Below are 15,100 nucleotides of genomic sequence, written 5' to 3' on the forward strand. Positions count from 1 at the left end.
TGAAAATAGGATGATAATTTAAGAATGAACTCACAATTAGTTTTGTGGCCCTCATTTGTAAATGTAATTGCTTACCTGATACTACGGTTAAAAATACTTACCGAGCGCTTTAGCTTCGATTTTCTGCCTCTGTTCAGTCCTTCTGTCAGACCACATGACCCCCACTCTGACTAACCGAATCCTACACCTTCATATCGGAATAAAAAGAGAAACGGACTTCCGGTCCACACAGCAGACGCTGTAGGTTTCGGTTAGTCAGAGCAGGGGTCACGTGGCGGACGGACCGAACGGAGGCCAAAAATAGAAGAAGATGAAGAGTTTGGGAAGTATCAGGTAAGCAAATCGCATTTACAAACCGGAAGAAAAACATTTTATTGTGGGAGTGCTTTTATTACATAATGCTCCATTACAAGCATTCTTCTCACAAATATCGTAGTATGACCTCAAGCAGTGACTTGTTTATATTGCTTAAGTTAAAGAAGTGGTTGATACACAAAGTTCTAAGCTAAGGCCCTTCCACAAACATTGCTGCTGGCTGAAACGATGCCATTGGCTCACAGGGTTTCAGTTTTTCCTAACCTAATACTTGGAAATCACTCATGTACGTATACAATGTCCTACGGATCAAGGCAATCTGCCAGGCCAGACAACTTGTTTTCAATCTCAGAAAGAAATTGGAAGACAGATGGGAGGGAAGAGAATATTAACCAGAAATAACCTGTGGGTGGGAGGGGGAGGAGGAAGGCAGAAAACTGCAAAACACACAGTTGAAAAAAACAAAGCAGATCAGTGAAACTGAGGGCAACGTAGGAGAGGAATAACGTCAAAGTTACGAGACTACCTATTATAGATACAATTGAACAGACACCTATGCAGACTGATCATATACCCTGTTTCGAAACTAAGTACAACACACACACACACACACACACACACACACACACAAGGTTCTTACAAACCAATGTTGAGGTTTTTATGCTTTGATCTTTAGATAAATTATAATAGTAATATCTCCAACCAACCAAACTAGAAGTCCTCATTTAAATCTTTATGAACGTATAAATGTGTACTGAAGGTTGTAGTAAGTTTACTTTTATTTTATACACTCCAAGAAAGTATCTATATTTAAAAAAATAAATAATAATAATAATAATCTTGCAGTATTCCCTCTGGCCACAATAGACTGACACTTCCTGTTCTGTAGAGATCACTGATCAGCAGTCATCTCATTATCACAGGCAGGATGACAATGAAAGGTAACACCTCTAGATAGATAACACAGGATCCACCATTGACAATAGCTGATGGACACAGCTCCTCTCCTATCCCTTCCTGCACAATGACCTCTGCACAGGTTACAGAGTATGCCCAAAAAACTCTCCCATAGAAGTCAATGGGTCCGCTCCAGACTATTGTTTCCTATGGTCCATGTGGCTGCTGTAAAGCAGATCTCTAAATGCAGCTCGAGCAAGATGGCTGCTCCCATAATCATCTACAGAAAATAGAAAAAAAAAAAAAAAAAACTACAATCACAAGCAATTGGGATTCAGACAAAATTGTATGCCTACGCTAAGGAACTGGCTAGAGGCTAGCCAATCTACCAGATTCACACACCGTCGTTGTGGAGTTTATGACACTGACCGATCAGTGACCAATCAGCGTCATGCACTTCTCTCCATTCATTTAGTCAGCGCATAGGGATCCTTTTAGATCACTATGTGCTGTCTTAGGCCTCGTTTACACGAGCGTATTATACGCGCGTGCGACGCGCGTGCTTTTCACGCGTGTCGTACGCACCTATAATAGTCTATGGGGCTGTTTAGACGATGCGTGAATTTTGCGCTGCGTGAGTGCGTTGCGTAAAACTCACGACATGTTCTATATTCTTGCGTTTTTCACGCAACACGCACCCATTGACTTCAATGGGTGCGTGAAAACAACGCATGCCACACTGACGGTCCTGCGTTGCATGCGCGAAAATCACGCAAGAGCTGTCAAACTCCTGAATGTAAACAGAAAAGCACCACGTGCTTTTCTGGTTACAAACATCCAAACGGAGTGTCAAATTCGAGATGAGCGCACCGAACTTCACCGGGTTCGGCCAAACTCGTTTTGACCGAAACCGGTAAAAAATGTTCGGGTACGCGACGTCAGGAGACAGTCACTGTCCACGGTGCTGAAAGCGTTAAACTGGTTCAGCACCATGGACAGTGACTTCCGCTCCGAAAATCCATGAACCTGTAAAAAAAAAAAGACGTTCTGACTTACCGATAACTCCGGTCCGACCTCCGGGGATGACAGTTCAGTCCAAATGACAGCTGCAGCCAATCACAGGCCAAGCACAGGCTGCAGCCAATCACAGGCTGCAGCGGTCTCATGGACTGCGGCGTCATCCTGGGAGGTGGGGCCGGATGGCAAGAGAGGGACGCGTCACCAAGGCAACGGCCGGGAGCCCGGACTGGGGGAAGCAGGAAGTTCTTGGTAAGTATGAAAGTCTTTTTATTTTCACAGGTTGGTGTATATTGTGATCGGCATTCACTGTCGAGGGTGCTGAAAGAGTTACTGCCGATCAGTTAGCTCTTTCAGCACCTTGGACAGTGACGGGCCTCGACTACCTCATCTCTATGATGGCGGCTGCGTGAAAATCACGCAGCCGCGCATCATGACACACGGAGCTGTCAAATGCCTTTTGCGCGTTTAAAACGCAACAAGGCTGCGTATACGCAGTGCATACGCCATGCATACGCGCGCAAAACGCAGCGTTTTTTGCGCGCGCAAAACGCATACGCTCGTGTAAATGAGGCCTTATACTAACACATTAACGATACTGAAGTGTTTAGACAGTGAATAGACATTCCACGGGATGTCTATTCACAATCTCTGCACTTCGTTACTGTTTCTGTGGTAGTTACAGCAGAGCAAAGCGTAATCTCGTTGTAACCTGTCATTTACAGCGAGATCTCGCGAGATTACGCTTGCTCTGCTGTAAGTACCACAGAAACAGTAACGAAGTGCAGAGATTGTGAATAGATATCCCGTGGAATGTCTATTCACTGTCTAAACACTTCAGTATTGTTAATGTGTTCGTATAAGACAGCACATAGCGACCTGAAAGGATCCCTATGCGCTGACTAAATGAATGGAGAGAAGTGCATGACGCTGATTGGTCAGCGTCATACACTCCTCTGTACAACGCCCACTTGGTCATATAGTAAAACACGCCCACTTGGGCATTAAGACACTCATTAGCATAAATCTAAAATTGCTAATAAAGTGGTGAAAACAGATAGTTTTTTTTAAAATAAAAAACATTACTGTCACCTACATTATAGCGCCCATCTCCTTATGTAGGAGATAGGGCACTTATAATGTAATGACAGGGCCTCTTTAAAGAAACCATACAAAGCAGCTAAATTTGTGTTTGGCAGAGAATTTTATAGTCGCTTTCATAAAGTGTCAAGGCTCATGTATTTGTGGATTGTCTGATAGTACCCGCATGTGTTTTATGTTTTGTGCGTCACTATTATTATCAGCGACCCTGAGGTACAAGGAGAACTGGAGGACAAGAAGCAAACATATAACATAAGCAGACTTATACAGTAGATGAGATTCTTGACCCATATACATGGTATCACACAGATATTTCACCCGAAGGCTGAACTGAAGTCTGCACAAGCACGCGTGATTTACTCTGGAGACATACAGACTGTCTACGTTTTGGGTTTTTTAGCCTCACACAAACACGCATTAATCCCACCCTTACAAACAGCGGATTTATCCTATCACTTCCCCTTCACTCTACCTTCTTGCTGACTCAGCCCTGAGTAATCAGCCGGTCTGAATGACATTTGAGGACCAGCTGTGCTTGCATAATTCACACCCCCATCCTCTATGTTTTGAGCTTCCAGGGAACCAGTTTAAGCAGGATCCTCTCCTCTCGGCAGCCAGGCACTATGTCTAGAGCACAGTCCAAAACACCCCTTCCCCCATATCATCTGAGACGAGAGCTGGGGCCAGAACCAAGGTCCAATCATTGCTTGTTAACTACAAGAGACTTTAAATCCTTACATCATGACCTACCGATATTATCAGCCCACTATGTCTAGAAAGTAGTCAGCACAGAGCATTCATAAAAGGTGGAGACATTGGACTATTTATACATTGTACCTTGCACGTACTATGTCATTGCGTGCAATGGTAATACTCTACGATACAGTTTCCTTCTTACCTTTGTGTATGCGACTAGAGATAATGCAAATCCTTTGAAATCCTAGAGGATCAGATTATTTCTGCATGTACATACACTATATGACTAGCAATATTTATGAATATATACCATCTGAATATGAATTCTCGTGTCTGATGTATGGTTAATGTATATCAGAAGTGAATAAATCAGGCATTAGCACGTTACTACTGCCTTGTGTTACTAATATTTAAGCTAGTTACATGTTAGGACACTCGCATACAAGTCTTGGCTCTACAGAGAACAAAGGATCTTAGAGGTCCAGCAGCGAACAACAATGGCTCACTTGGTGAATGGATTTGATAGTTTTCGGCTTTTTTTTGGGGGGGGGGGTTTACAAATAACATATCAGTCTTTCCTAATGATATGCCTGTGTTTGTAATGATAACATCAGAGTTTAGAAAGGAAGACAAAGGGCATTTGTTCTGTGTAGCTAGAGGGTGGGTCAACAGAGTCATTTCATCTGGTGGGACCCAAGTACCTCAGTCTAAAGGTTGGTTTACATAGGCAGATTTCTGCCCATAGCGAGCACCAATCGATATAAATGGTTGATTGGCGCTCGTTAACATGCCCATTATTACTGCATGGGGATGAACAATCGTTAATACAATTGTCGGCAGCACACCCCGATTGTTTGTCGGCTGATCGCTGCCATGTTTGCACTGGCCAATAAACTTACGAATTCTTGTTCGGCCGATTATTGGCCATATAGATGGGCCTTAAAGACTCCTTCACACTTGTGTAAAAAAATATGGAACAAATACGAATGCGCAATACAGACAGTTTTCCATTAATTGATAAAGAGATAATATCTGTCATCATCACATTATAAATAACTCTCAGAGCCTAATAAAGTTTATGTGGATTAAAATTAGTCCAACAGATGCCAAGAGGATAGGGCAGTTATATTATGGTTTTGTCTACAGTAACATTTTATGAATAAAGTAGCATAGCCGTTTGGCTTTTTTACAGCCTTTGCTAACAATGAATACACTTCTTTTTTTTTTTTTTTTTACACTGGCAATGTGACTCTTTCATGATGATGCCATTTACACCAAGGTTTAGTTCTGAATGACAGTTGTAAAGCATTAGAGCAGCGTACACTAACACAGATTTTCTTCTGCAGTTGGATCTATTTACCCTTCTACAATATTTGTAACAGAATACTAATAGATGTCTAGAATAATATTTCCGGTCTCCAACTAGTGCACTACATTTCCTAAATTGCCTATGTGTATTTGTAATCTGCAGGGTAAGACGACAGCATGTCAGTAAACAACACATCAAGCGGAAATTGTCATCAGCAACAGATTAATATACTCACATAGACAGACAGCGGCCAGCAGACGGAGTCCCGACTCAGGTGCAAAACACGTTGGGAAGAGAGGTTGTAGTACATAGTTTGAAAAGGTCAATGCAATAACTGCCTGGTTTGTAGGATAAATTACTAGGACGGCAATCCATAGCCGGAGGAAACTGCAAAGCAAAAAAAAAAAATTGTCGCAACACTGAACTAAAATCACATTCTTTTTTTTCTCGTTTTTAAATCATTTATTTCAATAAGATGAATAACAAAAAAAAACAATGATATCAATATAGGGTCACAAGGATACATAATCTCCGATCCCTGACCCTAATTAGAATAAATTGGTCCCCCCCTCCCTTTTTTTGGGTGCAGAAAAACCCCCCAAAAAAAAAAAAAACTATTGTGGTTTCAATAGAAAAAATGATACACTTTATAATTGTTATGATATATAAAATGCCATCTCTTACCCTGCTAGTCCACCAAAGATGTCCTTAACATATGAATAGTCTCCTCCAGATTTGGGTATGGTGACTCCAAGCTCTGCATAACAGAGAGCACCTACTGCAGTGATTACTCCGGTGACAATCCACACAATGAGGGCCATACCCACTGAACCAGCATTTTCAAGTACTCCCTTTGGAGACACAAATATTCCAGAGCCGATAATATTTCCTAAAAGACAAGAATTCGTTGTACATTAGTGGGGTCAACATAATAGACAAAAGGTTACATAAATCTGCAGAGTGGAAAAGATTATGAATAATATAATAATTATATAACAAGCTTTTAAGTTGGCCATACGTTAGAGATTTTGGTCATCCGAAAACAACAATTTAGACCATTTTTGGCTAACTGTCGAAACCTTTTTATGACATGAACGAGCGTGACAAACATCGACCGAAGACAGATATCTGTGGAAAAGTTAGCTGCTCTGTTGGATTTTTATCTGTCATTGTTGGGTGCAGTCTTGTATGGTCATTCATGCCAAACAAAAGATCTACATATCATTAGAAGACCAGACCAGGCCACAGGTCAAGGTAAATAGCAATCGGTAATTTGTCGTTTTAACTTATGGAGTTGTTGTCCAGAACAACAGTCTTCACAGACCAACCGTGAACGAAAATTCATTCAGAAAATGGCCGCCCCCTAATGTTTAGGTTGCTTGCACACTATTAACTTGGTGGGACGATGTGGTTTTCTGTTGCGCAGCAAGTACAGGTTAAGTACTTGGCTGAAAACTGCAGAATTTAGTGGTAATCCGCTAAGTCTACGGGCACCTAGGCTGCACAATTCATACATACTGTATACTAGTTTATCCCTTGCTAAATGACAATACAAGAGTCCTCATAGAATCTTATTATGGTTTTTCAGACTCCTGACTTATAGGATGAGACACGTACTTTGTAAGATTTGTACATTTTCAGCTTAACATTACATTATTTTTTGGTTAATTGCTTTCTAATACCAATTTGAGATTTGCTGACTTAGATTTTACAAATTCTATATGAAAAAAAGTTACATTGGCATTAAAGTACCAAGTCATGGAAAAGTTCAAGAAAGACGAAAAGGATTTCTCACTGCTTCCAGGGAGCACAGAATCCTATTACAGGTTCAGCATGTTATAAGATCTAAACCCAGACAGTCTTGTGATAAGTATTATAACTGCCTACAGCTCGGGGTATCATGAGACCTGAATTTACCTACCTGTGGATAATCCTAAAAGAAACGGTGCAGGAAAAGTTATTTAGATTGTAGGAAAGTATGTATGAATCATTCCAAACATATTTGACTGCATGGTGTCTATATATTTTGCAAACTATGTAAAACTGGCTAATAAAAAAAATGAACCTTCTAATAAAATAAGTACAAAATCTACTTGTAGTGGGAACAAAACATCATTATACAGCACTTTATCATTATTTATAACCTTACTTATATACCTTTTATTTGTAGACCAGAATTAGAACCAGATAGAATGCTATCTAGAGCAAATCTATACTAATATATATATATATATATATATATATATATAGCAACTTATTACCCTTGTAACCACATTGGACATTAGTGTTGTACACACAAATGACTGAAGCAAGGATCTCCTCATGTCCTGTGAAAGAGTTAAATGTCACTTCCTTCTGTCCCCAGGAATGAGAAGAGCTAGACATAACAACCTTGAGGAATGGATTAGGCAGGATACCACATGGAGATGAGTGAAGCATGGCACTATTCTTTTCGCCATGGATAAATTAAATTAAACACTACTATTTTACCCAGTAGTAGTCAGAGCAAGACACTACTACTGGGTAGAAGTACCTGCTAGTGACTTCACTTATACTTAGGTTCTGTTCATACCACGTCTGAGCCTTACGTTCGGAATTTGCACCAGAAAACGTCCCGGTGCACATGACGAACATATACATAGGCCCCCATTCACCCGACGTATGCCAAAAGTTTGTGCTTTGGGCATACGTCGTACCAGTATGCTTTCGCATACCGTGTTTTTGCGGTATAAAACAAGACACTTTTGACCCCATAAATGAGTCGATCGGGGTGCTACTCCTGTGACTATAAACTAGTACAGAAAGACATTCGCAATCTTCTTACAATAAAGAGAAGGAAGATAATTCTATCACTCATAGAAATAAATGGAACAGAACAGAATTTTCCAAGCTGGCGAATAGATACACACTGTCTCTATTGTTGAGTTTAGTAATACTGTACTCTTCCATAAATAGTAGCATTAAGAGTGAGAATAAACCCTGACATAATATGCCAGTCGTGAGTAGAAACAGAAACACTGCTCTAAAGGAACATTTACACGCTACACCAATTAATGGTAGATGACTGTTACAACCAGAAGATGAATATTTACAGTATTAAAGCTTTTTAAAGCGACTTTAACTGCGACACAGCCAAAGATTGTGGTGTGCATTGCATTAAGGAAAGTGAATGTGACAGTGTTGCGATTTGCGGCCCTACAATTGCAAAAAAATCCAAACTTGAAGAAGTTCTTGTGACTGTAGTGTTGCAGTCGCAGCAACCTGCGAATTGCAGCTGGGGTGGCAAGCTACTAACAAGCAGCAGCTATCGCTCTAGTGGACCCGGACCGTGCCCTATTACATGGATGTTATATAATATTACATTTCCCTGTAGCGGACACTTGCAGGGAAAATAAGCAGAAAGAGACAAATTCTCCCTGGCTGAATAAGCGGTTTTCCGGGGGTCTTGGGAGCCAGACCTGTGGCGATCAGCTCATCTCCTGGCAACTATCATATTAAAGTGGTTGATGATACAACCACTTAAGGCCAAAGGCAACCCATTCTAATTTAAACCTAATAATCTGACAGTTGAGTCTTCTAGTACATCAGAATATTTTTTTTTATATATATATATATATATATATATATATATATATATATATGTGTATAAACAAAAACAACCATTGGACTGTAGGGTGTGGCATTCGGTAATAATTTTACTGTCAAGAATGAATGCCAATCAATGTTCAGAGGGCTGAAGGTACATTGCGCAGTCTCCCTCCCGTAGAGAATGTTTTTGACTACTATAAAATGCAATAACACAGCCATGGATTATCAGTGGCAGAAATCAGTAGGACTGATAACACTTTAATTAAATGCACTAGTCTGCAATAAGGAAGGTAACATTGCGAACACAACTCACATAGTCTGATGCAATCGAAAAGTTAAACAGGTTCTCCACTTTCGACAATCCCTACTTGTTAGAAGGGTCCCTTGACAATAAACTTATAACTGTTCCCCTGCTGGGACGCCCACTGATCAGTTGTAATCTGTGGGGAAACATGATAGTAAGGGTCCTCTTACATGGTCCGTCATGGGTTATTTAACCGAGCGTCGATCTAAGAGACAGCTCATTAATCGGCGCTCGTTTGCTCCCTTCACAAGGAGATAGCATGGGGACAAGCGCTCTTTACTCCAATCGCTCGTCCTCATACATTATTATCATGTTAGCAGCACGTCTCCCTGTTTACACAAGGAGATGAGCTGCCGACAACTATAATATTTCTTGCAGCATAAACAATACAATCAGCCGATGAAGGAGCGTTTGCTCGCTCATCGTCGGATCATTGCCCTGTTTACATGAACCCTGTTCACGTGAACGCTTGTTTGCCCGATAATTGGCTTGTGTAAAAGGGCCCGAAGTGTTGAGTTTCCCTGCAGCACCACCACAGGGGAAATTAAGCATTACACAGTGCCTATTCAAATCAATGGGTTGTCTGTGTAATGTAGGACAGAACAGGTCCTCCAGAGGAAGCCAAGATATAAGGGTCCTGAGCAGAGGAATCCCTTTATGAATTCCTAATTCCCTGATAGGGTATATGAAAATGGGTTTTCCAAATTGAAGAACCCCCTTTAAGCATCTATTAACGCGTATTAATAGCATTAGAACAAAACTCATCCAATCCCATACAGCTGACCGTTATCATTACACAAATCCCCAAAATAAGCATGTTTCGGAGACACTTCTGATGCTGCTTTTCTCCATGTCAAACAAAGGGATTCAACTTTTTCCTTGCAACTACCAGGTCCCATATGCATTTTGTTGTCGGATCTATCGACCAAAAAAAAAAGGTCTATGGTCACATTGTCAGACAAACATTTTAAAGCAATTTGAATACATTTTCTTTCAGGTGAGAGAGAGTACAATTAAATTGGTAGTCTTTTTACACATACAACTCAAGACTGATATTGTTTGATTGCAGAGCAAAATTTTTGTATGCACAACCCGCCTGAATTATTTCAGTTTGTTACGCTAAATGTAACCATATATATTAGAAAATATTGTCCAAACACACTGATTTCTGCAGGATTAGGAATCTAATATGTATGGCGTCAGCCCAACAGTCCCGACAGCAGAGGGATCGGACATGTTGAATTTCAACATGCCAAAGTCCTTGTCCCCCTGGGAGACAAGCATTGCAAGAGTTTTCTGGTAGCTGCTTACTCCACGCTCCCCTTGAAATAAACATGGATGCTCAGCTGATACAACCATGTGCATGGCCTGCTTAAATTGAATCTCCGCTCTTTATCATCATGTCACTTTTAGGTCCAAAATTCTGTGCTGAATAATTTCTTAATATATCTTTAAAGCAGTCAGATCTAATACAGGGTTCCAAAATCCCCCGCATAGACGTTATTCAGGTATAGTGTGACGTAATCGGCGCATGTACAGTAAAGTCGATTTGACCCGTGAAACTTCAGTGCTGTACTGCGCATGCAGCGATTCAGAACCCGAGGCACGCTCAGGAGAATACAAGGCCAGGCGTGATCACAGATGCTACACTGCCTGGCCCTGTCAATCAGAGAAGGAAGGGAGGGACGGAATGGGGAGAGAAGGCAGAGCATTTTGGAGCAACGATTACGCCCTCTTTGCTCCAAACAGCTTATTTGTATATAAAGAATAAACGTATATTTCTGCAACGGAGCCACACATCTGAAAAAGGAAAACAGCGTTCTATTCAGGTGCAGTACAGTGAAGTACACTATCTTACTATGCTGCTGATTTTATAGGCCAATTTGTGGTGACAGACTGCCTTTAAAAGACAACATGCTAGCTGACCCCACCACTAGAGGGAGCTTTGGAGCACACTGCATACCATCTTATTTTTGAGTTTGATGTATAAACAATATACAGTAAGCGCCTAAGCTCCCTCTAGTGGTGGCTGCACATGTTTTAAATCTATGACTACGCAGGGTATTTGGAGCTCCGATCTTCATGTATCTATACAATCCCTAGGATCGGGATTACTTGCTTGGCAACCGGACGCCACATGTTTTTTTTGTGAGTGCTGCTGTTTTTTTGCATGTATATATATATATATATATATATATATATATATATATATATATATTGGAACGGTCATGTGACAGGTCATCTGCAATATTAGTCTATCTGGTGGGCTTTATTATAATCTAAAATATTCATTGCATTAAGTTAAAAAAGTTTGTTTATGGGCAACCTGAAAAATAGCTGTTTGTTGAACCGCAATGCTGCTGTTACAGTGTACTATGTGTTTCTCACAGCCTAAGCAGCACTGAAATGGTTAAGAATTACAACCATTAACTTTGCCCTTCGTATTAAAATGTTGCACTTTAAATTTGCTTGATATTGCATTTTGTGAACCTTTGCTCTTTTTCTATCTCATAATCCTGAAAAATAATAAGGAATAAGAGGCCTACACCTGCCAGGTGATCATGAACTCTGTGACACTATAATGAACTTCATACCTTGGAGTTACCATGAAAGTTCCCTGAAGTTCAAACACTGAGGGCAAAGAAATAACAGCAATAGAAGTGGTGGAATTTGTAATGGGATTTCCAAATCAGCACACAATGAATTCTATCCAGTAAAGGGATATAAATGTACATTAGATCTTATCCACATTGGCTGTATATTTGGGTGTAATATATTGCACTCTGTTATAAACCATCAGAGACTGAGTGTTCTTTAATGATATTAATAATAAGGAGTAATGGAAAAAAAATCTTTCCCCACATATTCCATATTTCTAGCCCTGGAAACTTCCAACGATGACATACCTGTGTGGGAATAATATTAGCAGCTCTTTTCATCAGGTCTAGTGGCCCTTTAACAGGAGTATAAGTTAGGCCTCATTTACACGAGCGTGTGCGTTTTGCGCGCGCAAAAAAACGCTGCGTTTTGCGTGCGCAAAAGGCAATTGACAGCTCCGTGTGTCATCCGTGTATGATGCGCGGCTGCGTGATTTTCGCGCAGCCGCCATCATAGAGATGAGGCTAGTCAACGCCCGTCACTGTCCAAGGTGCTGAAAGAGCTAACTGATCGGCAGGAACTCTTTCAGCACCCTCGACAGTGAGTTCCGATCACAATATACACCAACCTGTGAATAAAAAAAGACGTTCAAACTTACCATGAACTGCCTGCTTCCTCCAGTCCGGTCTCCCGGCCGTTGCCTTGGTGACGCGTCCCTCTCTTGTCATCCGGCCCCACCTCCCAGGATGACGCGGCAGGCCATGAGACCGCTGCAGCCTGTGATTGGCTGCAGCCTGTGCTTGGCCTGTGATTGGCTGCAGCTGTCACTTGGCCTTAATTGTCATCCCGGGAGGTCGGACTGGAGGAAGGAGCCGGGACTTATCGGTAAGTCCGAACTTCTGTTTTTTTTTACACGTATATGTATATTGTGATCGAAAGTCACTGTCCATGGTGCTGAAACAGTTTAAGTCTTTGAGCACCGTGGGCAGTGACTGTCTCCTGACGTCGCGTACCCGAACATTTTTTGCCGGGTTCGGTCAAAACGAGTTCGGCCGAACCCGGTGAAGTTCGGTGCGCTCTTCTCTAATTTGACACTCCGTTTGGATGTTTGTAACCAGAAAAGCACGTGGTGCTTTTCTGTTTACATTCATCCTTTTGACAGCTCTTGCGTGATTTTCGCGCAAGCAACGCAGGACCGTCCGTGTGGCATGCGTTGTTTTCACGCACCCATTGAAGTCAATGGGTGCGTGTTGCGTGAAAAACGCAAGAATATAGAACATGTCATGAGTTTTACGCAACGCACTCACGCAGCGCAAAATTCACGCATCGTCTAAACAGCCCCATAGACTATTATAGGTGCGTACGACACGCGTGAAAAGCACGCGCGTCGCACGCGCGTATAATACGCTCGTGTAAATGAGGCCTTATTGTGACGTCCTTGGCGTCTTTATTCCAATTATCTAATAGAAAGATGTAAGTAACTACAAAAATAAATGTATTTAGGCAAATCTTTTCCATTTGTTTGGCAGACATCTGCAATACACAATTATTGTGGATTACCTGTATCTTATAATATTGGAATATTGGAAAGACATTCTCCTGCCATAATCTCACTGGAGACTTTTTAGGGTATGTTCACACGCAGTGACCAAAACCGTCTGAAAATACGGAGCGGTTTTCAGGCGAAAACAGCTCCTGATTTTCAGACGTTTTTGTAGCAACTCGCGTTTTTCGCGGCATATTTTACGGACGTTATTGGAGCTGTTTTTCAATGGAGTCAATGAAAAACGGCTCCAAAAACGTCCCAAGTAGTGACATGCACTGCTTTTTCGCGGGCGTCTTTTTAAGCGCCGTAATTTGACAGCGACGCATGAAATAACATCTCGTGGGAACAAAACATCGTAAAAACCCATTGAAAGCAATGGGCAGATGTTTGTAGGTGTAATGGAGACGTTTTTTCCAGGCGTAATTCGAGGCGTAAAACGGCCGAATTATGTCTGAAAATACCGTGTGAACATACCCTTACCCTCTCACCTCTCCAATATTATTAGCGCTCAATAAACAGCAGAGGATACAGCGGGGGGTGCTGTTCAGACCAAAAAACATAAGAAGGGACCCAACATGGGTATTTGTTTAGGTTTGCTGAAGGACGGAGGGTAAATCTGCTTAGTTACACAGCAATATGAAGGTAATTGGGAATGCTGGGTGGCATCTCCTATGGGAACTATAATGGCAGCTACATTGGTTATCATCTACAAACATTCCCAAAAACAGATATAACAAAGGAACGGACGAGGAGGATTTAAGAACCTGTTTTTTGTGTTAGCAGGAAATGCTTTTAAATAAAGTGTAAGGGTATGTGCACACACACTAATTACGTCCGTAATTTACGGACGTATTTCGGCCGCAAGTCCCGGACCGAACACACTGCAGGGAGCCGGGCTCCTAGCATCATAGTTATATACGATGCTAGGAGTCCCTGCCTCTCTGCAGGACAACTGTCCCGTACTGTAATCATGTTTTCAGTACGGGACAGTAGTTCCACGGAGAGGCAGGGACTCCTAACATCGTACATATGTATGATGCTAGGAGCCCGGCTCCCTGCAGTGAGTTCGGTCCGGGACTTGCGGCCGAAATACGTCCGTCAATTACGGACGTAATTAGTGTGTGTGCACATACCCTAAGATTTCAGACAGGAAAAATGGTTTTTGTAGGTGAGCATCAATGCAATGGTACCGTCAAGGTAATCGTCATAAAGCTTACAATCTAAATTCAGGCTGGTCTTTATATGTCTTGTTGCAGCATGTAACATGTGAGTATAACTGGAGCTGTATACTACTAAAAACACTCAAAGCATTTCACAACATTGAGTCTCTGTTACCACCAGTGCTGTATACAGAATTACCACATCTGCTGGCGTCACTGGTCTCTATAAATAGTCATCCCGTGACCCACTCATCTATTATTCAGAGTAAAATGTGAAGGGTTTGGCTGAAAAGATACCACAATCTGTTGGGGATGGGAGAAAGGGAATGCAGAGATGGGGGAAGGGTGGCAGATAATGAAAAATGTGAAAAAGTAGCGGTCATGCTCATTATGATAATGCAGAATGAAGGCGAACACAAGTATGATACCATGAGGGGGAAGCGAAATACAGATCAAGGGTCTCAACAATGTATGGAGAGAGAAATGTACAGTAGTACAACATCTATTGCCGTGTAGCTGCCCAACAAGAATTATTTACATGGCACCGACATATTCCGCAGTGCTGTGAT

General features: G+C 41.6%; 1 protein-coding gene across 1 annotated transcript in view; it reads right to left on the reverse strand.

Moving 5' to 3' along the window:
- Nucleotides 1–15,100, reverse strand: part of SLC7A8 (solute carrier family 7 member 8) — a 51,534-nt gene that overhangs the window by 27,811 nt on the left and 8,623 nt on the right. The window contains exons 3-4 of the mRNA XM_075828888.1: nucleotides 6,020–6,224; nucleotides 5,571–5,722 (exon numbers count right to left, since the gene is read on the reverse strand). Of these exons, the coding sequence (XP_075685003.1) occupies nucleotides 5,571–5,722; nucleotides 6,020–6,224 (357 nt within the window). The remainder of the gene's footprint in view (nucleotides 1–5,570; nucleotides 5,723–6,019; nucleotides 6,225–15,100) is intronic.

The sequence above is a fragment of the Rhinoderma darwinii genome, chromosome 1, assembly GCF_050947455.1.
Source record: "Rhinoderma darwinii isolate aRhiDar2 chromosome 1, aRhiDar2.hap1, whole genome shotgun sequence".
In the NCBI taxonomy this organism is placed as follows: Eukaryota; Metazoa; Chordata; class Amphibia; order Anura; family Rhinodermatidae; genus Rhinoderma; species Rhinoderma darwinii.